The 25,292-nt window shown below is 38.8% G+C and overlaps 1 protein-coding gene across 13 annotated transcripts; it reads left to right on the top strand.

The window, feature by feature from the left end:
- Positions 1-10: 10 nt before the first annotated feature.
- On the top strand, positions 11-23,787 carry NFYA (nuclear transcription factor Y subunit alpha). Of its 13 annotated transcripts, none has more exons than XM_036907176.2 (10): positions 11-149; positions 6,132-6,278; positions 7,805-7,891; positions 10,748-10,894; positions 14,416-14,547; positions 14,724-14,829; positions 16,126-16,292; positions 17,380-17,553; positions 18,343-18,444; positions 21,660-23,787. In XM_036907176.2, exons 2-10 carry the CDS (start codon positions 6,204-6,206, stop codon positions 21,711-21,713), a joined length of 1,044 nt encoding a protein of 347 aa, XP_036763071.1. In that variant the 5' UTR covers positions 11-149; positions 6,132-6,203; the 3' UTR covers positions 21,714-23,787. The 13 variants fall into 13 exon arrangements, with proteins under 13 accessions (XP_036763071.1, XP_057350125.1, XP_036763073.1 ...); XM_057494142.1 differs by lacking the exon at positions 11-149 and adding an exon at positions 207-385; XM_036907178.2 differs by lacking the exon at positions 11-149 and adding an exon at positions 388-525.
- Positions 23,788-25,292: the final 1,505 nt, after the last annotated feature.

Raw genomic sequence — 25,292 nt, 5'->3', positions numbered from 1 at the left:
GGGAGGCCCGATTCCCCTTTGTTCAGGTTCGCCATTTTGCGAGGCAGCGGCAGTGGCGGCGGCGGCGGCGGCTGGAGCCTCTGATTGGGTTTCGGGGTCCGGTACTGGAGCCAATCAGCGCGGGCAGCGAACCGGGGGAGCAAGGCACGGTGAGTGTGAGGAGCCAATATCCAACGGCCCAGAGCCGGCCCCAGCGCCCCGATTGGCGGGTCTCGCTGACCACTCAGGAGAGGCCCAGGCGCCCGTCGGGCCCGGGGAGTCTAGCCGAGCCTAGGCGTGCGGGGCGGCGGGTGGCCCCGGCCGAGAGTCTGCAAGCGCCTCGGGGCACTCCCGGTTGAGACCTGCAGGGGGCCGTCCCGCGCAGGGATGGCGCCCTCAGGAGCAGGTACCTTGGGGTCCAGACCCTTGCAGGGTGTCTCTGCCAGTTGGAAATGCGTCCCCGTTAGCCCGACCCTTAAGCCCCGATTCTCAGGCCCCAGACTCGGCGGTGGTGAGCGTGCCTACCACGAATGCCCCTGCATTCAGGTACACACACGGCCCAGGCCTCGGCGGTTTCCTCCTGGTAGTTTTGGCGTTACGGTTAAGTCCGCCCGTGCACCCTCCACGCCCGGCCCTTGGGACGGGAAATCGTTCCCGCGGGGCCCGCGGCCTCCACCCCTCCCGGAGCCGGGTCTCTGTGTGTGCAGGCCTACAGAGTCAGGAGAAAGGCCTTGGAAGGCGCGCGCCGCAGCCACGGGGCCCCGAGAGCGGCGGGGAGAGGGAGCTCGCCCGCCCCCGCCGTCTCCCAGTCGCGGGAGGGGGTCCGTTGGAGCACCTGCTCCCCATCCCCGCCGCCCCCCTCCTTCCAGCACGCTCGGCCCAGGCCTCCGTCCCGTCGCCGTTACCACCCCCTTTTGGCTCGTCATTTCCTCCCCTCCCCACCCCGCTCGCCGGGGCAGAACCGCACACCTCTGGCTGGGAGTCCAACCAAGCCTTCTCTCTTTCTTGCCATGGCTGTAAGGGCAAGTCCATTCGGTGCCTGAAACCTTACTCTTAGAAGATGGCCAGCCTTGTGCATTCCTTTTCCTGGAGTCTACACGACTTGTTCTTCATATTATTATACTTATCTCTTGCTCATGTTGTGAACTCTTTCCTTGGGCATGTACGGTCCTTTTTTTCTTTACCCTTTCTTTGTCAATTTGAATGTGTCTAGCTTGATTCATTCATTAGCTCAGTCCACAGCCATCTCTTGGTTTATTTTTTTCTAATATATTTGTAATCCCGTTAACATTTTCTCAGCAGATGTTTATAGAAATCTAACTTGTGGGGCTTTCGTTAGAGCGAGAAAAAATCCATTGACAACCACGTCTGTGTGCTGGGGAGGAAGTAGATAGAGGTGAAATAAGAACTTTGCCTGCCCGGTGGAGATTGAAAAGTGAACAACTAATTAATACTTACAGTTAGTGCTGTAACGGGCCAAGTTCAGTCCTGTGAACTAATGATATGTGAGCTTCCATCAGCCTTGGTGGAAGGCTCAACATCGCCATACTTTTGATTGGCTTTGAAGGATGATGGGACTTGTTTAGACAGGAAAGAATGAAGAGCGTTGCTCACAGAGGGAAGAGATTTGCAGAGGCACCAAATTGTGCTGCGTGTTTGCGGGGAAGCTAGAATAGGGCAGTAGGCGGTAGTGGTGAGAGTTTAGTCTGGAAAGCCCATTTGTTAAAAGCATTTGTGTATCTCGATAAGGAATTTTTTGGAAGCAGTTGTTTTGTGGAGGTTAAGAAAGAAGAAATCTATAAGGAATTTTCTTTATTTTCTAAGATTAGAAAATCATGTTTGACTTCTGGGGTTCTTCATAGCAATAGCTGACATCTTTTAGGGAAGAAAGGGATATTTTTCTTCTGGTACTTGAAAAGATTTTACTCTTGTGGAGCACGTAGTGCAATCCCTGGGACATAGAGTAGGTCTTCAGTCTATGGTGCCCATTTTTGAATCAAATTTGCTAAGGTCATACAACTAGTAGACTTAAGAACACTTCTAGATGGGTGTTCCCTCTACTAAATCTTTAGAGACAGTTTTTGTTTTCACTTTTTAGAATGAGTGTGTTTCATTGTTTAAATCATTTTTCTTAAATTCGTTTAATTCTTAACCACATTGATAAATGGATCTGCGTGTCATAGGTGTTTTGTTTTGTTTTTCCCTTGGGAATAGATATTTTAACTTTGGTGTTTAAAAAGGGTATATGTGGTCACTAAACCCACCGAACACTTTCGCTAGACTTCTTTATAAAAAGCAGTTACATTCTGATCACTTTTTTGCCAGACACCTCAAGAGCCTCCACCTCTCTGTAGAAGAACTTTGCCTGGAATTTTAAGAGACAGTATTCCATCCTGTAGTTTTCTCTTGCTATGAGTCTTTTTAGTCCGCTTTTTATGCTTGCTCTTCATTTGAAGTACACCCACTCCCACATCATCACATGTATAAATCCTTCTCACATGTACGACCAGGCCAGATGTCCCATTTCCCTAAAGCTTTCCTTTTCCAGCTGGAAATCTCCTCACAAAGAAACTTCTCTCCAAATTCCCATATTACCTTGTTTCTTAAGGTTCCAGTACAGATTTTTATGCCATTACTAAAGACTCTGAAGTTAGGGTCTTCATCAGAGTATTCTTTTTATTTCTAAAACCTTCAGGACAGTGTCTGGCACATGGCGTATCATTTAGTGGAAAGAAGGAGCCACTTAGGAACTCCAGTCCTGGGACAATAAGGCTCCTGCATGGTTCCTTGTTCTCTAGTCTCGTCAGACACAGACAGGACCCATTTGTTGAGTTGTGAAATCAATTTAGTGAGTTAATGCTGGTAATTGTTTATAATAGAGGATACCATAGTGCATGTCATGTTACATAGAAATAAGTATTCGTGAAACGTTTGTTTTTTAATATGTTCTGCATGCATTGATTTGTGATCCAAAATGTGTTTCTTATTGTGAATTATGGTCAAAATTTGAAAGCTGTTGTTTTGGTCTTTACTAGTAATGATTGTTGAATGTGGTAATTTTGAGAGGCTTTTAACATGCTTTTTTAAACCCACTTATATTCCAGTTGAGTTTCAGAAAGTTCTAGCTCTAAAATGTGTGTAGAACCACTTAGAATGGGTTCCTAGTAGTTCGAACTGCATTTCAGGTTTTGCACCTTGAAGTGGGAAGGAATAAATGTCCATGCCAGCCAGAATAAATGCACCCTCTCTCTCTGAAGGAAAAAACCTTCAAAACTTTGAAGTAGGAGTAAGAGCTAGGCAGACTACATTGGGCTGACTTAATTTTGTCAGAATCTTGGTCAGAGAAGCACTTGAAGAAAGTCACTGTCAGATGATACTGTGGTCCTGCTAACTGCAGCGCACCATTATAGGACATGTGGCTTCACTGAAGCCAGCTGTGTACAGCACTCACCATTCGCGATCCTGGTGTCTTGCTCCAAGCTGAATCACTCCCTCATTGTGAGAGAATTGCTGCTTGTTTGAAGCTGCTTCCCTTTTTACCCTTCAAAGTACAGTGAATTTATGTTTTTAAATTGGAGCATTTGTATTACCCGGATAAACTAGTTAAGAAAATCTGCATGATGGTATGTTTATTAGTCATTCCCATGCATTTTGAATAAGATGTAAATTTCTGGCAATAGTAGTCAAGGAAAAAAATCTCATACAAGAAGGGGACTTGGGTTGGAGGGAAGTGTGGAAATACAGAGGACCTTCCTTCGTGACCCTTATTTTTTTAATCAACTTTATTGAGATGTAGTTTAGAAATGTGTTAAGTGTACATTTTGGTGAATTTTGACAAATTTATACTCCTATGCAACCACCACCCCAATGAAAATATAAAACATTTTTATTATCCCAGGAAGTTGCAGGTGCTCTATATCCCAACCTTTTCCAGGCCCAGGGAGCCACTGATCTGCTTTCTGTCTCTAGATAACTGTTGTCTTTTCCGTGTAAGTGGAATGACATGTACTTCCATGTATCATGACCCTTAACTCTTTAATTTTATTAGTTTAGAAATACAAGTGTATTGTGTGTACAGTTGTGAAATTTGAGACAAGACAGAGTTTAAGGAAGACTGTTCACTTCTCTGGCAGAGCCACTTATTCTGGCTGAAAACTTGATTTCATGTATTGTTCCCAGAATCTCTCAAGAGCACAGTCAGCCAACCAATTCAGAAGAGATGGGTATAAAAATCAGAAACCCAGTTTGTTAATATGCAGTGAGAAATAATTTCAAGTTTACTTGTGTTGCTGATACTTGCTCCCCGTTAGCTGATTTATATTTAAATCCAGATTATAGCTAGATCTTTGCTTGGTGGGCATTCCTTTAGCGCAAAAGTTGTGAGTGGGAGAACCACATAGCTATCATGTTAAGATGGCATGGTTATTTTGTCATTTACAGCTCTTATACTCTTATACTAAATACTGTTTGGTTAATGAGTGATAGGTTTGAATAATTTTTATTAGATTTTTTTTCCTCCAATTATTCGGTATAAAAATTTTCAGAGTAAAGCTGAAAGAATTTTACAATGAACACCTGTATACTCATCACTTAGAGTCTACCATTAACATTGTACCATACTTGCCTTATCGGATACCTGTCCATCTCCGTCCATTCATCCATCAATCCATCTTAATTTTTGATGCATTTCAAAGTATATTTTTGCACCAATACACTTCTTCCTAAATACATGGACATGCCTTTGAATATATTTTTATTAACCCCATTTTGAGACACCTGACAGGTGATTAATCTCATCCACCATGTGTGGATTTATGGAGAGTGACGCATTTCTTTGCTGCTGTAATGTTTGGCTCATTTATCTCACAAAGCTTTATCATTCAAATTTGAGTTTATGAAAGCTGGGAGAAAAATTGGTGGAAAGACTTACCTATATTTTCTTTATATGTTCCTGTACCTCCTCCATTTTTCCAAAATGAATTGCCTTTTGGTAATTTATATAATTAAATTTTTTTTGACCAAGTCTCTATTCATGGTTCTCAAATATCACTTCAGGTTACCTAATTGTGTCCTTACTTCAAAAAGGAGTCTTTAATTGTTAAAGTGTATGAGAAGGGTAAACTTGGACATTGACTGGATATTTGATCATATTAGGACTTAATAATTTTTTAATGCAGAGACAACACATCATTGTGATAAAAGGATAAAGGCAAGAGTCTTTACTCTTTAGAGATAGATTCTGAACTATTTACTGGTTTTTGGAGTAACATTGAGTCTGGGATTTACTTCAAAATACCCAAGGATGGCTAGAAAGTGGATGAGATATATATGAAACAAGATTGACCATGGGTTGAAAATTCTTGAAATTGGGTGATTAGTTTTGCAGAGTCATTGTAATGTTCTAAGTACTTTTATATATAATTGAAAATTGTCATAATAAAAAATCAAAATTATACAGTAAAGGGTGGGATATTACTAAGTATTCAAATTGAAGACTGGGGAAAATTTATATTGTTTTTAGAGAAAATCATAGCTTTAATGTCATATAAAGTTTTTCCTTTAATCTATAAATATCATTTTTACCATTAATATAATTCCTTTTTAGCTCTGGATTAAGATGCAAACTCCTAAACCTTTGCCAGGACTTTCTTACATAACATTACTTAATGGAAATTTGGATAAGCAAAACGTTTGACTTCAAGTCTGGGTCCCTGAAGCTTTAAATTCCTTACCATATATAGAGGAGTAGAGTAATATGTTTGGTGTGGCAGGCAGCAAGTGTGTGTTACAAATGAAAGAAAGTGTTCATTCTCTAAAGAACCTGGGCATACCTGAAAACCAGTGTTAAATACAACTCTTCTTAAAAAGTGATATTGTAGCTTAATGAGTATTTTAAGGTGTGAGTGTTGCTCACGTAGTATTGAAAGGAAATGACTAAAAGCATTTATAAAACATGTGAAATAGCATTGTTATTGTTGTCATGATTGTGCCATGTAATTCTAGTTAAAAATGATACTGATTATAAGCATTTCCTATTCTCTTACTCTGTTTTCTTGCAAATAAAGTTCAGTGATAAGTTATCAAGTTTAATAATCTGGCAAGGCCTTTTTAGCCATCTCACTTTTAGTTTCTTTCCCAACCTTTCTTGATAGGAGTGCATCACACAGTCTCCAGGATCTCCAGAGTGAAACTCACTGTGGACAGGCTTCTAACCTGGAGGGATCATGGAGCAGTACCCAGCAAACAGCAATAGTTCAACAGAACAGATTGTTGTCCAGGCGGGACAGATTCAGCAGCAGGTACGGAAATAAAACTGCTTTAAACATCATAGCAATTGACCTGGTGGTAATAGCACTGTTCAACTGGGAAATTATTTGAGCAGTGCCAGATCTTATAAATAATAGGTTTGATGAGTTCTGCTGGAGTGTTCTTTGGATATTGGGTTTGTTGTGATTTCACTTGTGTTCTGTGTGTTCATAGCTGTATATCCAGTCCATGATCACTTTGAATTTGCTCTTCATGTGAGTCTGGTTTAGTAGTAAATTGCCCCTTTTTTCTTATTAAAAGTCAACCTTGTCTGTTTTTAGATGGAAATTTGGAGTTTTTGTTTTTTCTGGAGATTCAGTTTGGTCCTTTTTGATTAAGCCAGGTTGTGATCTTGTAAGGCTTTGGCCACAGCAGTTCAAACCAAGATAGTGAGTTTCCAAGAAATCCACTCTTTATTCATTTGATCCATCACAGTGCTGATTGTGAAAAGCTCTAGTTTAACAAGAGAATAATATTTAGACAGACACTCATATGGATAAGTAAATATTAGAAAAGAATTCCCTGCTGCTGGTTTATTCCTAATTAAGACAGGTAGATTTCTTAAATTTATACACAGAATACACTTTCTGATGCTTTATGCCTGACTTTGTTTTAAAATTTGTTTTTCTCCCTGTAAGAAAAGAAGTTTATTATGCATTGATTTGTCCTTAGGCCAAGATTGAGAATGTTTTGTTCCTGAAATGGAACTCAGACAATAGAGAAAAGTAGTTACTAGGGAGAGCAAAGGAAATTTTGATTGTGAGCTGTTCTTATCTAATGATCAAAGGAAGGAACTACTTAATTAAAAGACAATTAAATTCCTTTGCTGACTTTTCCTTCCACACTCTGCTGTGGCTCTGGTAGCTTTGTTCAGCTGCCTTCTTAGAAAAGGGGTTTTCACAAAGAACCATCCATTCACACGAGTGCCCAGCTGGGTGAATTCTTGTTCTGTCAGAACTGGCCAGAATATAAAAATTAGGCTGAATCACTGAAAACATTGCTTCTAAGGTAATCCAGTTGATTTTGGGGACATAAGACCAGTGAATCTCCTGAAATGGTTTTGCTTCACAGTGATTGCTTCATTCTTCCTTTCCGGTGATTGCACTTACATCCCAGAAATTCTTTGCTGTAGTTGCAAGGCTGTTAAAACCGATTAACTTTGTTATCATGAACTCATTTGAGGAAAGAAGAAGAGTATTAAAATACCTGTGTAAGCAAAGGATCAAATGCCTGTTTCTAGAGGGAAGGACTGTGTTGATGCTGAAAACTATTTTGATGTTTTTGAGTCATAGAAGTGTGTTTTGAGTTCCACTCTGGGGCCAAACGGCTAATATCTTTAATCCTACTACCTTCAACAAAACTTCAGTATAGGGAGTCTGTTTAGTTTGAAAGTCCTGTGTGGAGTGGGGCTCTTAAAAGAAGACTCCCTCCCTTTCCCACAAGAGGTAAGGTAACACTTGTCTTAAACTATACATGTCCTTCTTGACACATTTCAAGCTCTTCCTGTTCCTATTCTCAGCAGCAGGGTGGTGTCACTGCAGTCCAGTTGCAGACTGAGGCCCAGGTGGCATCTGCCTCAGGCCAGCAAGTCCAGACCCTCCAGGTAGTGGTGCTCTCTCTGACTTTCTGTAAGCACTGCATGAACTTCTCCTCATCTCATGTCTGGTGCTGTTTGTAGTAGGATCTCGAGGAAGAATGGCAATGTCAGTTGCATGTCTTTGATGCTGCTAATTTTCTTTGAGGCTTATAAGATGCCAGGTTCCTAATGTAGTGACCCCACTAGCAATTTTCTTAAAATTACATTTGGCCACTGTGCTTCTTTGGGAATGCCTGGGAAAGAAACAATATAAATGACGGGAAGAATTTCTTACAAGTGGCGTTAGAACCTATTTAGAGTTCAAACTCTATAATCTGCATGTAAAATTTAATGAATTTGTATTATGGTGGACAAGAAAATACATACATATTAACTGGGCTAGATTGTGCTTTATATTCATTAAAAGGGTAACATGTTATTACATATATGCATACATATATTTACATATGTCAAATAATCATTGACTTGGCAAGGTTTATCTAATCACTGAATCTTGTTCAGCTTTTAACTGCTGCCTTTTCACCACCTTTCCTTGGGAAATCATGGCTTATTACTAGATCTGCAAAGATTATCCCTTAACCTCTTGCTTGGGCAGAGATAGACATGCTTTCTCTAAGTCATAAGACTTACAGAATTCTTACTGAACCTTTGCAGTTCCCTAACATTATGTATGGCCAAGTTAAATATTCTAAATTAGGGTTATATTTTGGCCAGTTCTTATATAAAAATAAGAGCAGAAGCATAAGTATTTTCTGTATCTATAGGTTACTTTGACTAAAATGACCATATTTTTGAGAAATTGGCAAGATTGTGTGTCCTGCCTTTTTCCTCCATTGAATGGAAATGATTCAAAGTAGGACCTAAAATGTAGAACTGGAATGTCACTATTACCAGTGCTGCTTGAGAGACTATGGGGTTAATAAGCTTCCAGAGTAGTTAATGACCCCTTATTGTGGTCGTTTCACTTTACCCTTTCAGTCCCATCCCCAAAACTGCCACCCGCAGTGTTTGATGATGATATACAGCCAATTCTGAACATAAATTGAGCTGAAAGAAGCTGAGCTTGGAGGCACTCCTGAACTATGTTCAAATTTCAGAGTCCAAAAGCTTGTTATTCGTGTTTTTCTTGCTTGCTTCATTTTGGTGATACATATGAAACAGTACTGTCGTTAACCACTTGTGGAATGGGAATGTAACATGCTTTTAACTGTATGGCTTCTTGTCTGATGCATGTGTTCTTGTAATCATTTTATGTTGTAAATACAGTGGGCCCCTTTGAGTTCCAAATGGTTTATCATGTGCGTATATAGCATGTCAATGAGGAGAGAAATTAAGATGAGGATAGCCAGAAAATTATTAATATTAATTGTGCCTTAATACTTATGTTTCCTACTTATGTCAATTTTATTTGAGAGAAATGGAAACACTTTATGGAAATAATGGAAACCTTCCCTCTGTAGGGCTCATTATTTTAGAGAATTTTAAATAGTTCTTTAAGTTACTCATGAAATACATATTCTGAAAAATCTTTTCTGATAGAGCATATGTGAGCATTGGTGTAGCAAAGGGAAGTTGATATGGGATGGAAAAGTAAGGGAAGGAAAAGTCATGAAAGAGTCAGGTTATAAAGTCCTTAAAAAAGCAGAATGGAATTTCTCAGTGAACAGTTTAATAAAACCTCCGAAATGTTCCTGAAGATTCTGATCCACTGGTGATGGTGGTGGTGGTGGTGGTGAGGTGGGAGGGAAGGTGGGACTTAATGTCTAGTCTCATCTAGGACAGATTGATCTTTTAACTATTATTTTTTTGAACATACTTTGATTGACATTAAGAATGAATATTTTAATCATATGAATATTATTCTGTTCTGTTACAAATCTTCAAAACAAAGTAGGATCTGCAAAGGAAAGTTTTGGACCAGCTATTCTGTGAACATAAAGTGGCTTGTTTTTTGGCTTCCATAATGTATTCAGTTAGCTAAGTATTTTTATATTGGGACTGAAGATATTACACTTAAAATGCCCTGGCTTCCAGAGTTATCTGTTTACTCCAAAGAGCTTGAAAGTTGGAGGTTTTTTGGTACACTTGAGTGCTATATTTCCATATTTGTCCTTGCCTCTGTTAGAGCTAAAATAACTATGCAGGTATCACAGGGTCCACAGTGATTGCAAACTGACCAGAAGATACTATAAATGACATGGTAAGAAATGAAAAGGATAACATTTTTGTTGAAGCTTTTTTTTTTTTTTTTACTAGTGGCTCTTTAAAACAACACAGGAGTAGAATTCCCAAGTGAGGTGAAGAGGATGAAAGGTCTATACTTCATTTATGCTTGAGAGACTGTAGGGTTAAAGAGTCTCCTAATAAGCTCCAGAGTTGCTTGCCACCCATCCTCCTGGAGTCATTGCTTGATACAGTTTGATTTATGCCTTCCAGGTTAATTAGGATTTGCACTCAACCACCATCACCACCATCAGCCCTCCGTCCCATTGCCTCCTTGCCAGTCTTCTCTAGAGACTATTCCTGGATATTGGTCTAAAAAGGCAACTAGTCTTGACATTTTGATTAAATGCTTCTTGTAGATTTAGCCTGTATTTGATGATAAATGCCTTATATTGAGACTTCCCAAAGACTCTTATGTACTCCATTATATCTGCCCTTAAAGTATTCAACTCAGCATTTAGTCAAAGGTACTGTATTTTTTAAGAAGATAATGAGGACAAGGACTTGAGACTTACTTTGTTAGTGTCTCTCCTACCTTTTCCCCCTCTAGCAAGGCAAAAGAATAGTTGGAGTGATTGTCTTTTGGTAAAAATCATTTGGTGTCTTATGTTATTTCATTGTTCTTATTTTATTTCATTTCAGGTCCAGGGGCAGCCATTAATGGTACAGGTCAGCGGAGGCCAGTTAATCACATCAACTGGCCAACCCATCATGGTCCAGGCTGTCCCTGGTGGACAAGGTCAAACGATAATGCAAGTGCCTGTGTCTGGGACACAGGGTTTACAGCAGGTGAGTGGCGTAAAAAAAAATGTTGAGACAAATATGAGAAGTTTTAAAGAATAGGTTGTTGTAAACTTGACAATTGATACTGTATTTAATTGCTTCCTACCATCTTTTCTCATTTAGTCAGTTTTCCACCTTTATAGTATCAGGATGTAAAGCAGAACTATACAGAAATTGGATATCTGTGGTAAGGACTAAGATATTAGGCATGATCATAATATAAGGAATATAGAAAGATGAGAACCTAGTTTAATAAAATAATTCATTGATGTGTGCATCGTTGGCACTCCTGGAGACTGGGGGAGGGGATTTACAGTCTGCTGTGGAGATTGATGGTTTTGGTCAGAAATGTTATCCTTGCCATTTCTTACCATGTCATTTATAATTTGAAAAAAACTATTTAATTCTGAACCCATCACACACACCTAAAGCTGTACTTAGAGCAAAATTTATAACTTTAAATACATGATTCTAAAGAACTGAAAATAAACTAATAGTACTTCTCAGGATGTTCGGAAAAGAACCAAATAAGCAAAAAGTAGGTTGAAATTAATGAAGAAGAAAACTAACAAAAATGTAGATGGGGTAAATAAAGATGACTATGTAAACAGATCAGTAAAGTAGTTAGATAAATCCACTTATTTATCAAAACAAAACAGTTTTGATTCAATAACAAAACAAAGTTAAACAAGTAATGAAGCTCTGTGGCATCAACTTTTTAACATCAGAGGGATTTTTATCATCAAGCTGGCAAAAATTAAAAGTGATTATATCCAGTGCTTAGAATGGGTGTGGAGAAAGGGAAACATTCAGCACTCATCATTTCTGATCATTTCAAATTCAAAAGTCATTTTAGAAAGCCATCTCACTGTTAAAATACTGGAACCTTTGACCTGCCTGTCCTGTACATATGAGAATCTATCTTAGAGGGGGAAAAAAGCATTGCTATAGAGAGAGAAATGTACAAAGACATTTTTTGCAGCATTGTACTAGCAAAAAAACCTTTTGTGTAACCTGAATGTCCATTAATAAATGGTTGAATATATCATAATATATTCATATATGGAGTATTATGCCATTGTTTAAAAGGATGAACTGTTGGCTTAGGGGGTGGTTAATATTGAAGTTGAAGTGTTTTTAGTGAAAAATAGTTTGCAGGGAAAGCCATAGTAAGTGTTCTTTGTGATTGATAGCCAAACCCCATGGATATATATATGTTTATTCAGAATGGAAATGGGGGTGAGGGAGGACAATTAACTTTTTACCCGTATCTATATCTTTAACAGTTACAATAATCACATTAATCTTTTAGTTTTTCTGGAGGAATTTAATAAAAGTTGAAAAAATTCATCCATGATCACTCTGCTTGATAACTCAAACTTAATTTTTGCAGTATTCCCTTTTAGTTTTATGCCTACTATTTGGGCATACTTGTACCATGCATATAAGTATTTTTATTTTTATTTTTTAAATATTTCCACATAATATTCTTATTTTTAATTTCATCATAGTGATCAGTTTGATGAATCAATTTTTATTTGGAAAATGTGTAAGGATTTTTTGTTTTGTCTTATTTTTGTTTTTTTGCTTCTATACGTAAGGTTGCCATAATGTATTTGAGTATGATAACTTTATTTTTCAGTTGACTTAATTCCTAGGGTAATTTGGACATGGGGAGATTGTTTGGGCAAAGGGTAAGATCATTTTTAAGGTTATTGTCATATTTCTGCCAAGATAGAGTAATAATAGTTAGGATAAAATAGTTTGCACATTTCTCCATGCATAAATGTATGAGGCCTTATATATAATTTTTCAGTGTGTGTACTTGCCTCAGTTTCACCCTGTTTCATTTCTGCCCTTGATTTCATTGCCTCCTCTCTAGCCCCCCTTGCCATACCTTCTCCGCTGTTGAATGGAGACAGTATGATACAGCACTAGGAAAGGTGTATTCTAAGCGCAGCGACCTTTCATTCCCTGGTCTGCCATTAAACAAACTTTCTGATCTTAGCCAGGTCATTTGCTTGTTGGTTTTCTCATCCAGAAATGCAGTTTATATCAGGTGATTTCTAGGATTCATTCCAGCTCTAAATTCTATACTTTTATGGGTTGGTGGGGTTTTTTGGGGTTTTGTTTTGTTTTGTTTGGCCTTTAACAGACTTTGAATGTGTTATTTATTCTATTCCCCTATCTCCAAGTAGGACTGTGATTAATCAAACCATCCTGGGCAAATGGTTTTGTTTTGTTCCTTGCCGTGTGGGCCTCTCAGTAGAGCAGCTCACAAAATGGCAGCTGTCTTCCCTCAGTGAAGGAGAGGGGGAAGAAGCCAGCAGGATGGATGTCACGGTCTTTTCATACTCTAATCTTAAAAGTGACATCCCACTACGTTCACCATATTCTGTTCATTAGAAATGAGTTGCTAGGTCCTGCACACACATGCAGAAGACTACCAGAAGCAGCTGGGAACCATTTTGGAGGCTGCTTACCGCAGACATCTCCTTTAACAGAATTCTAATTTTAATTACTTCAAAAACTTAAACATTTGCTTAAGGAGATACATTCATCATTTTGTTGTTCTTATTTATAAAAATAAAGTTCTTGTTTGTTGTTTGTAAAAATAAAATTGTTAGGGAAAAACCCAAATGTTAAGGGGAATGAATGAATAAATTATAGAATAATTATTTAACATAGTACTTTTATTTTATACACCAGTTAAAATGAATGAACTAGTTTCAGCTGGCTTTATCCTGCAAATGTTGACTAAAAAAACAAATTGCAAAAAAAAATACAACATGGTACCATTTATATGAAATTCATAAACAAAACCATACCACTTATTTTTATGGATATTTGTGTGTAAAATATGCTCTGTAAGGATGATAACCAGTTTTAGTATAGTGATTACCCTTTAGATGAGAAAGGAGTGTTAAATGAAGCAAATATGGCACAATGTTAATTTGTTAAATCTGAATGAAGACTGCAGAAATGTCTATATGATAGTCTCTACTTTTCTGTATGTTTAAGAATTTTGTATATAAAGAGTTCCAGAATTCCAGTTGGAAAAATTGAAAAAACTTGATTTTTTTTTTCAACATATTGTTATGGAAAATTTCAGGCATAGACAGAAACAAAGAGGATGGTATGATGAATCTCCATCATCCAGTTTCAATAGTTACACATAATCAGTCTTCCAGTTTCATCTGTTTAAAAAAAAAACCTTCAGAGTGTACTTTTAAATGCACATGCTTTGAAAAATATACAACTGCCAACACTATCATCTTTTTAAAGGATGACATTGATTCTTTAATATCATACAGTATCCAGACAGTGGTCAAAATTCTCCCATTGTTTCATGATTGGAAACAAGTTATCTCTAATTCATTAATAGAGAGCAGAAGAGGACTTCTGTTTCTTTCTTCTTTAGAGCATTTCCTGCTTTCTAGAAGAATTGAGTAGCTTAATTCTTAATCCTCCAGGACCAAGAGAGACCAGTGTTGGCAGTGTACTAGCCTTTGTGTTCTCTTCCACAGATACAGTTAGTCCCCCCCGGACAAATCCAGATCCAGGGTGGGCAAGCTGTGCAGGTGCAGGGCCAGCAGGGCCAGACCCAGCAGATCATCATCCAGCAGCCCCAGACAGCCGTCACTGCTGGCCAGACCCAGGTAATTCCACTGTCTCTGTCAGTACAGGAGCACAACCAATTTGGAAAGACTATTCCACATGCAGTAGAAAGTGGCAAGAAAAAATTATCAAAAATGTTTTTTAAAGAACTATGTGGTCCTTTTCTTTGTGGTATCTTTGAAATCTGTTAAATTGTATCATGATTTATTTCCTACAGACACAGCAACAGATTGCTGTCCAAGGGCAGCAAGTGGCACAGACGGCTGAAGGGCAGACCATTGTCTATCAGCCAGTTAATGCAGATGGCACCATTCTGCAGCAAGGTAAATGTGCCCATTCATTTTTGTGGGAGTTTGGGTAATGACTTCTTTTATTCTTTGAGCAAATTACTGCTTCAGAAATTTTGTAGTGACCTCTGCCATATTTTGAACAACAAAAATTTCCATCTAAATCTCCATTGATTGTTAGTTCCTTGCCAGTAATACGTGACCACCATTGATTCCATTTGTACAAGTTCTGAGGTGGTTATTAAAAGACTGGTTCTAAGGATTATGTAAGTCTTTAATCCTTTCTGGGAAGAAATGTTTCTAAATAGAAGATTGGAAATAATGGGGTTTCTTCATTGGTAGAGAGAAGGAGATCAGAAATCAAGATGTCATTTAGTGTCGTTAGTGCTTATGTTTTTTCTTTTTTTCTGGGACACTTCATTATTAATTTATTCCAGAAACACTTAATACATCCCTACTATATACACACCACTTTTTACTAAGAAAGAGTTCTTTTTCTAAGGAGCCTCTGGTCTACTAAGGGAGACAGACATGTGAGCACATACAATGCAAAGCTCTTGCAAATGTATGTTCTAGAACTAGGTAATGCATAATAAGAGGTCAAATCTGTTCGGTTTAGGAGGAAAATGGACATCAGAGAGGAAGAGATGGCTCAAACTGAACTTGAGAGCTTTTGGAGGCATTTGTCAGATAGTTAAATCTAGAAGGGACATGTCGGACTCTTAACTAAAAGTTTAACTTGCAGTTAAAACTTAGCAGTAAAGAAGGTCCAGTGAGTGTAGTAAGGATGCTCTCAGGACTCAGGAGAGGGCCTGAACTGTACTGATCCCTGGCAGGTGCTCAGACAGATTGGTGAACAAATCCTGAAGTGCTGCTGTTGATAGATAGTTTGGGGGCTCTTGGTGCTTGGTTTAATTTTAACTTACCATCCTGCAATGGGTTGGCTCATTGATTTAGGATAAAATGTCCATCCTGAAGCAGATTATTCCTATATACAAGTATAGTAGGAATAGCTAGACAGACAGGCCTATATAAGGAGAAGCCTCCAAACTTTCTCACCACCATTGAAAACTGTACTGGAAAGCCGAGAAGTATCCATTTTAAGGCTAGTTTTATTCAGAGCTAGAACCCAGTTAATAGAATTTAAAAGATTGTGATTACTTGGATTACATACAGAAACCAGGCAGAGAGTGAGTGCTTTACTCCCCTTGAACTCCCTAGTATGTTATTCCAAGGTGAGTAAGTGTGTGCCAGATAGAAGAGGGACTAACTGTGTTCCCTTCTTTCTGTGTACCTGTTTTTTTGTTTGTTTTATGTTTTATTTTCTTAAAGTTACAGTCCCTGTTTCAGGCATGATCACCATCCCAGCAGGCAGTTTGGCAGGAGCACAGATTGTTCAGACAGGAGCCAACACCAATACAACAAGCAGTGGGCAAGGGACTGTCACTGTAACACTGCCAGTGGCAGGCAATGTGGTCAATTCGGGAGGCATGGTTATGGTAAGAAGACTGATTTTTCAGCTTACTACTCTCATCTGTAATTTATTTTTCTATATATCTGTTTCTCATTGGAAATTTCTTGACTTGTAATTTGCTGCTTCTCATAAAGCTTGAGTATAATGCTCATACTCTTGAGATATAGGTTGATTCTTAAGGCACTTACAGAGATCTAACTTTTACAATAAACATTACAGTGAACCATAATTCATTCAGAGCACCTACTGTGTGTCAGGGACTATTCTAAGTGCTGGAGATACAGCAGAAGATAAACAAGTAAATATTTGCTTTTATTTAATCTTACTCATAATTCAAATGACAGACCACTGATCTTAGGGAAGTGGAAAACATATTGCCCACAGTGGGTGAAACAAGAAAGAGGCTTAAAATTAGAAAGATTGTAATCAATAGAGGAACCAAAAAATATAAATACATTTTTATATTCATAAATACAAATATGGGTAAGTAAATAAATATCATTAATAAATTAAATATAATACGAAGAGATAAATTAAGACTAGTAGTAGAAGCTTGCACAGAGGTGGAGGAAGCTACCAGAAGAAACAGTACATCTATTCAAAGTCATAATTGGGAAGAAAGTGGAATACAACTTGTTTCCTCATACATTTAGTACATTGTTTACTTTTGTTTGTTTAGAAAACTTAGGATTGAATTATAGAGTAAGTTTACTATTTAATTAAGCTATTTATATAATTATATGCATTTAGTAGCCCTTGGTCCATCTGTACCTACTGTTCTCTGTCCATTTTATTGTCAACGATTACTGTCCCTGACCATTAGATGGCAGCAGACATTACTAGAAAATGGAGCCATAGGTGGACAAGAATTTGGACATGGTTGATTCGGTTCTCAGTGTGGCTCTTGGGCCCCCTGTGACAGAAACATCTGGAGTGTTTAAATGCAGACCTTTAGTGTCAGTGTTCTTCAGGAATCTTCATTTAAGAAAGAGCCCTATAAAAGCTACTCTGTAGCATTCAGAAGAAAATAAATTAACAGGAACTAAGCAACTATTTCCTATGCCCATACTTCATGCCACTATTTAATAAGCTCTGGTTTTCTCTTCACACAGATGGTGCCTGGTGCTGGCTCTGTACCTGCTATCCAAAGAATCCCTCTCCCTGGGGCAGAGATGCTCGAAGAAGAGCCTCTGTATGTGAATGCCAAACAGTACCACCGAATACTTAAGAGGAGGCAAGCCCGGGCGAAACTAGAGGCAGAAGGGAAAATTCCAAAGGAAAGAAGGGTATGTATAGCTCTGGGAAGGATATAGGGAAACAGCAGGATTCTACTTTTGAAATTACCTTTTATATAGTTTGTTTTTTTGAGTACCTTCTAAACAAGTGAAGACAGCTGTTATCTTTGTAAAAATTAGTATTTGTTGTTATTATATGCAGGTGCAACTACAGTAACAAAAAAAAAAAAATAGCAGTAGCTTAGTAAGTTTTTTTTATATATAAAAGAAGTCCAGAGATTAAGTTGTCCTGGGCTGGGAGAACATTTCCACACCTCAAGACCCATTCTCCTCCTATCTTACTGTTGTAATAATCCTAGTATTCATAGCTGTTCATAGACCAGGGTGACTGTTTGGCTTCCAGCTTAGGACCAAAGGGAATTGGAAAAGGCACTCTTTCAAGGAAACTTCCAAGAAGTTTGGTATATCTCAGCAAAAACCTAATTACACGGTCACACATCCCTCCAGTTAAGGCCAGGAAATGGCAGTCCTTTTACTGAGTAGCCATTTGCCCAACTAAAATTTGGCCTGTTATTAAAGCGCCGGAGAGGATATATACATATTGGGAGGAAAGTAGGGATCTCTGTGGTACCTTTAGGGAAATCTTTATTACTCATTTAGCATTCACATTTTTATGGTAGTTAATATATGGTAGCTGCTATGTAGTGTTTTCTTCATAATCAAGGTCATAATGCGCCTTGTGGCTTTGATCACAGTTGTCCTCAACTTCTCAGGATGGAATTTGTGCATGAGATAATGATAAGCTGGTTCCCGCTAATAGTTTTATTTCTCTTGTTTTAGAAATACCTACATGAGTCTCGGCACCGTCATGCCATGGCACGGAAGCGTGGTGAAGGTGGACGATTTTTCTCTCCAAAGGAAAAGGATAGTCCCCATATGCAGGTGAGGAGACTAGTTCATTCTTCTCTTCATTACCATATCTTGAGTGGAAGCCTTCACACTTATCTCTTGCAATTTTTACACTAGGAACTAATCATATTCTCTAAATTGAATGCAACTTTGTGTTTCTTGGATTCCTTTTCATCTTAAAAGCTCTAAAGGTCTTTAATCCAGTGGCCTTTTCCTCCCAGTCTTTGCTAGTTATTACTGTTAATACCTTCTTGAAGTTCTTCTCTTGATTTTCAAAGAACATATTTTATGTCTCTTAGTGTAATAACAGCAGCAGCAGCTAACACTTAATTGACATGTGCTAGCCATTGTTAAGCACTTTTACAAGCTCTTTTTTCTTCGTTGAATCTTTACAGCAACCTCAAGCCCCATGAGGTAAGAATTATTGTTTCCATTTTACAGTTGATCCGAGGTTTAGAGAGGTTAAGCAGTCTGCCAAAGGTAAAACAATTAATGGTGCAACTGAAATTCAAACCCAGGAATTATAATTCCAGACCTTACTCTGTAACTACTCTATTACACTGGTTTTTACTTAATAGAACTCTTGATTTTTATTTCATTTTTTTGTGCCCAGACCAGTCACTCATGTCAACAAGTGACATCTCCATCCACCTAGTTACTAAATCTAGAACTGTCCAATACTTGAAGAAGGTCTTTTTTGGTTTTACCTCTAAAATATAATCTGAATCAATTTACTTTTTCTCTCCCAGCTGCTGTCAGCCTGGTGTAATTCTCTTTTCTTTTGCTTTAATTAATGTAACAGCTGCCTTCTGGTCTCCCTTCCACTCATGTGCCCTTTAGTCCATTCTCCAAATCTTAGCGTGATCTTTCATAAATGTCTATCTTATCACATCTCTACCCTGCTTAAACTGCTTCCACCCCCACCCTTTCCCATTTACACTTACAATTAAAATCTAAACCGTTTACCATGGTCAATAAGGCCCAGCATGCTCCAATTCTTGTATTCCTCTGGCTTCATTTCCCCCTGCTAATTGGTCTGTATGACCTTGCTATACTTTCCTTGTTCTGTCTCTTGCCATAGGATCTTTGTCTTTAAAATAGCCAGTCCATAAAGCTTTTCACTATATCCTTTTGCATGGCTCTGTCCTTGTCATTTATGTCTTGGGTTAAGTTGAGTGGCCATGTCCAGAGTAGGTCTCTTCTACTCCATTATTTTCTCAAATCTTTCTTTTCTTTTGAGTTAGTAATCGAGTTGGTTTATTTATGTAATTGTGCAGTAGTTGTCTTCTTTGCAAGACTATAAGCTGTGTGGAAGATTGTTGTGTTCTACATTGTATTTATTGAGTGTAGTATAATGCCCAGTCCAGAATAAGCATTTAGTAAATGTTTGTTAAATTAATGGGTTCTTCCTATTTACTGATACTTCATTCCATATGACCATTACAAAATGGTCTGCACTATTGCCACATCAGTCTTCATAAGGTAGTGCTTTTATAATCATGTCACTTTCCTGCTCACGGATGTATGCTAGCTCCTCATTTCTTAACCGCATCATACCTCAAACTGTTTCTCTGTACAGCACATAAGCAACTTTGCCTCATCACACCTCTCAGCAATCAGACTAGGATTCCTCGGTGTCCCACAAATGAACAGTGACTTCTTCAGTGCATTTAATTCCTGTCTGTAGTCGAGAGCTCCTCTTTACTCATTATTCATGCAGTGTATGGATGTAAAGTGCCATGTATGGGCATTGTGCTGGGAACTCTGCTAGTTCTGGGTGCTAACAATATGACCTCAGTCAACTTACTTAGCCTCTTTTAGCCTCAGTTTCTTATATAGTGGGATCTATTGATAGGTCACAGGAATATTGTGGGGATTTAATGCAGTAAGCCACATTAAGCACCTGTATAACACAACACAGTACCTAGCACCTGGTGACACCTCAACAGATGCTGGTTATTGTTCCTGCTCCCTTCTTCCACTCATGTGCCCTTTAGCCCATTCTCCAGATCTTAATGTGATCCTTTATAAATGTATATCTTTCATATCACTGCCCTGCTTGGTCAAGACCCAGCTCTACTCTTACCCCTCCAGAAATCTGATTTTCCTTGGATAACGCCAGCTGAGGCTTTAGAACTAAAGGTGGTTATTGTAGAGTACTGCAAAAAGCTCCTAAGGACTAATCCTTGTCTTAACATGGTAGGTTTTAAGTGAGAGGCAGTAAGTAAGCAGAGTTTAATAGAAAGAAGACTAAATGAGAGCCAAAAGATTTGAGAGTTCATTCTTACTGGTCTCCTGACTTTTTGACTTTAGTCCAGGTAAATCACTTTACCCACCCAAGCTTCAGGTTTATCTACAAAATAAGTTCATTAAAGTAAATAAATTCCAGTGTCCTTTGCCAGCCCTGCTAAGTGCCAGTATTTAAATATGATCAGAAAGTAATGACAGAAAAATACACATGATATGCTTTCTCTGGGTCTTTTTTTAAGCCAGCTAAGGACCCTTAAACCTTAAGAGTGGAGCACAATACAGGTGCCTAGGAAAGAGATATACTCTCAACTCTGGAGTATTGGGTAATGGAGTGCCAGAACAGACCTGGAATCCTTTTAAAAATAAAGTTTATTGTCTTCCCTAATAGAGCTGCATTTTAATCTGTATATGCAGACCTGGATCCATTACAGGCCTTTTGTTTACTTAGCAGAGTTACAGGCACACCTCAGCTAGTACTGCAGGTTCCATTCCAGACCACCTCCATAAAGTGAATATTGGAATAAAGTGAGTCCAGTGAATTTTTTGGTTTCCCAGTGCATATAAAAGTTATGTTTCCACTATACTGTAGCCTCTTAATAGCCTTATGACTCAAAAACAGTGGTGCATACTATTAATTTTAAAAAGCCTTATTGCTAAAAAGAAAAATGCCAGCCATCATCTGAGCTTTCAGCAAGTTATAATCACTGATCACTGATGAAAAGGTTTGAGCTATTGTGAGATTACCAAATTGACACAGAGACTCAGAGTGAGTGAGCAAATGCTGTTGAAAAAATGGTTCCAATAGATGTGCTTGATGTAGGGTTGCCACACACCTTCAATTTGTAAAAACGCTGTATCTACATAGCACACTAAAGCTAATTAAGCACAGGAAAATGAGGTATGTCTGTACATTCCCTTGATGATAAGCAGGAAGAGCCATGAATTCCCTGTTACTTTTGCAAAGACTTTAATCGTGATTATGCTTTCTTTTTCTCTAGGATCCAAACCAAGCAGATGAAGAAGCAATGACACAGATCATCCGAGTGTCCTAACCCCAGACCATGTGATGGAGCTGATGTTCCTCACCACCATTTCCCACTGTTCCAGGAAATTGATCAGCTCTCCCCATGGGTCACTGATGATCACATTCTGCCCTTTTCTATAAGACAGAAACCACTTAGTTTTTAATAAGTGGCTCAGTATTATAATTGCAGCAATGTCTGAAAAATTGAAGTTGCAAGCCTTTGTCTCACCCTTCAGTCAGGACCTATTTCAGACTATTGATGATATGAACATTTCATGGATTAGGATGATGCATGGGACCCAGGCCAGCCCAGCAGTACCACACAGCACTGAATGTTGACTGGTGAGGCCAGCCAGTCATCTCAGCGGGAAGAAAAGCAGCTCACCCTAAACTGCAATCAGGGAAGCGACAGCCCACTCCTTCCCATGAAACCTAAACAGCATCTGTCCCTCTAAAGGGGGATTTCAGACTGACTAGCTGAATGGATACTTTGTATTCAGAGATGGCTTCTAGGAAAGGAAGTCTCATCTCATGATACAGAACAGTAAATTCTCTGAGATAACATTCATCTAATCTGTGGTAATAATAAGAATCTCTCTGCCCAGCTGATAGGTTGGTATTTTTGGACTCCAGCCAAGACAAAGCTAACTGGGGATAGAATGATAAAAGACTTAAGCACTAAAAATCTGAATTGCTGAATCTCCCTTTTTTTTTAAGCCCTGCAAGTTGTCATCTGCTTGTCCTGTTGACAGATCATCTGGACCATAGTTTTACTATGTCTACTTTTAAAGCAATTTAGAGCATATTGGACTGTGAAACTGCCTTCTAAATAGAGAACAAAACTATATAACTCCTGTACTGAAGTGCTGAGAACATTTGTAGCAACTCCTAAACAGAATGCCAAACTAGAGATTTTCAGTCACAGACTTTGTGACAGCATTTGGGGGATAGAAGGAGTGTGTTTCAGTCTACAAGGAGAAGAGAGAGAGTAAAGTATATTTACCCATGTGTTGTCATATAGCATGATTCTCCAGTGGATGGATGCCTGGGATGGATCATTAAGATGAAGAGAATAATTTACGTTTATACTATAACCTTTTAACAAGCACGGAAAAGGAGAAGTCTGAGCTTTGGTCCTTGACAATTTCTGGAAAGCATGATTCAATCAAGCTATCCTGAGCATATTCCAGGTTACTTGCTAGAGCTTGAAGTGGATGTTGGCTTCACTCCTGCAGTGCTTTGTGCTGGCTCCAGAGAGCAAACCTCATTCTTCCCATGGCAGTTGAGTCTTTGGTGCCACTTTCCATTTGTTTCCCCACTTCTTCATAGGCCCTGTGGAGAAAGGTTTTCACATTGCATCCACACGCTGCAGATAAACTGTAGACTGAAAATAGAGATGCCTGCAGGGCCAGGAACTGGGCCAGTTACCAGAATGGGTGGTGCCTCAGAAATCTGTATCTAGATTTCTACATCCAGCACATCTAGCTGTTGAACCCCTGAAGAACTAAGATAATATTTCAGTAGGGTTGCTGCCTACTCTGGAAACAAAGGAGAACTTAATCCTTTTGAAGAACATTTGGGTTTAATATAAATACCAAGTGTAAAGATTAGCTCTTTGATTTCACTCTAATTGTATTATGAGGGAAAAGAAATTAAGCCCTCTGAAGAAAATATCACTAAGGGAAATCATTGTGATGATAGAAAATAGAGGTATATACGAACTATGCAAAGAAAGCAGAAAGTGAAGTTTCTCTCTAGTCCCTGGCTTTCAGATGTCAGGGGGAACTAAGCCTTCATAGGTTCGCTAGATGGCTTCTGGCTCTTCACATGAGTTTCAGATAATTAACGGAGTTCAGTAAGCCCCCAACTTTTTCACATGATAGATTACTAAAAACAATGAGGAATGTATAGCCCCTGGTTTTTAGGAGTCTTTTAAGATGCAGAGTCCAGAAATTCCTCAGACCTAATTTCTAGTACTTAAGCCAACAGTCCTAATTTATTTGTGTAAATTTGTATATAGTAATACCAACCTCGTGTTGCAGAGTTTTTGTTTGTTTTTTGAGTTTTTTGAAATTAAATGCTTCAGTTGTCATTTTGTCATTGCATTTCAGGTAGCTATGGCCCTTTTTATTATGGTTTTTTTAACAGCATAATAACCCACAAAGTGAGAGTTAAGGTTTGAATTTTTTCTTCGTTACTACAAGTTATTTTATTCATTTGTCTTCATGACTGTAGTGATGACTTCCTAGATGCAGAAGTGTGAATGGATGAATGAATAATTGGTTTAATTCATAGTTACTTCACTTCTTGAGTGCTTTTTTTTTTTTTGCAGGATAATTGTAAATGTATATTTTAATTGCACTGGTATATCAAACATGTCAGTGTGTATAGCACTGGACCAACACAGCATTTTCTGTCTATTAGGTGCCTCATAATAATGTCTTGATTTTCCTTTGGGTCTCAGCTACATAAATGGTTTTCTCCCCCAGCAGTAGGGGGAGTACAGGATCGATCATTAATGTCATTGCAATTGTTATTTTTAAAAATAAATTTATAAAAATATTAAAAAGTGACATTAATTTTGAGGAGTCTACATCCCCTAGGTCCTAGATTGTAATGTTGAAATTATCTCTACAGGCAGACATGCAAGCTCTGTTGTCAGTGTGTCAAACTTCTAGTGTCCAGGCCTCTTGGCCACATCTCTCCAGTTAATCCTGTTTCCTTATTTTTTGTCCCTCCCTCCCTACTGAGGAGGTATTTTGTCACAGCGGGCTGATCAGTGTATATCTGGCCTTACTCCTGGAAGTGTTAATGAAAATGAAATGGAGTAATTCTGTGAGTAAAATTAGACCTTCAGTTGTCACCAAAACAGCATTGATTAGGTAGTCTAAAACTAAAGATAGTATGTAATTTTTAGATTTTGTTTTTAATTCTGTAGAAAAGCAAAACAAAGATACTTTTATGATTGCTGAAAATCCACAGCATGCTCATCCTATTACTGCTTTGTATTCTCAATGAATCTAGCAACAGATTGGTGACCTCAAGTGTACCTTCATCACACACACAGCAGGGATCCAGTACCCTAGAGAAAAATAGCCCTGTTGCGCACTCCCATAAGACCAAATACACCTGGCCTGGCCGACCTGGCCTGTTTTGAGAAACGCTCTAACAATTAAGGAAATGGACTGACAGACAGCCTTAGTCTAAGGATGTTAAAAAAACCATCCAGAGTTTGTCTTAGATGCCAGTGGAACTCGTCCTTAGAAATTCAGATATGACTCAAGTTTCTCCTCCAGTAATACGAGGAAGAGATCACCCCATTGGTACTTATCGCCGATGAACTGCTTTGTCGTAGAAGCGCCTCACCACGTTTCAAAGAGATTTTAAAATAAGCTTAGCGCCTTTGAACGCGCCACGCCGGAAGCAGAGCTAGCGGAAGGCAACAGGAAGCTGGTGTGTGACCTGCGGGGGCTTCCGATTGATGGTGCCCCAAGGCAGCCCGCACTGATTGGTAGGAGGGACCCAAGGCCGTCGCTGAGGAATGGCTGCTACGCGAACCCTGTTTCCGTAGTTTAGCGGCCAAGCCCAACGCCGCCATGGCGACCGG

Source organism: Manis pentadactyla, chromosome 16, assembly GCF_030020395.1.
Source record: "Manis pentadactyla isolate mManPen7 chromosome 16, mManPen7.hap1, whole genome shotgun sequence".
Lineage (NCBI taxonomy): Eukaryota > Metazoa > Chordata > Mammalia > Pholidota > Manidae > Manis > Manis pentadactyla.
Note: the sequence above shows the minus strand (reverse complement) of the source record. Positions and strands in the feature narration are given on the sequence as shown.

What these genes read in the sequence shown, in the direction of transcription:
- NFYA (XM_036907176.2), top strand. Translation starts at nt 6,204, where the DNA reads ATGGAGCAGTACCCAGCAAACAGCAATAGTTCAACAGAACAGATTGTT. An exon ending in TGGCACCATTCTGCAGCAAG is followed by an intron (nt 14,830 to 16,125) that starts GTAAATGTGCCC and finishes ATTTTCTTAAAG; the next exon opens with TTACAGTCCCTGTTTCAGGC. An exon ending in ATTCGGGAGGCATGGTTATG is followed by an intron (nt 16,293 to 17,379) that starts GTAAGAAGACTG and finishes CTCTTCACACAG; the next exon opens with ATGGTGCCTGGTGCTGGCTC.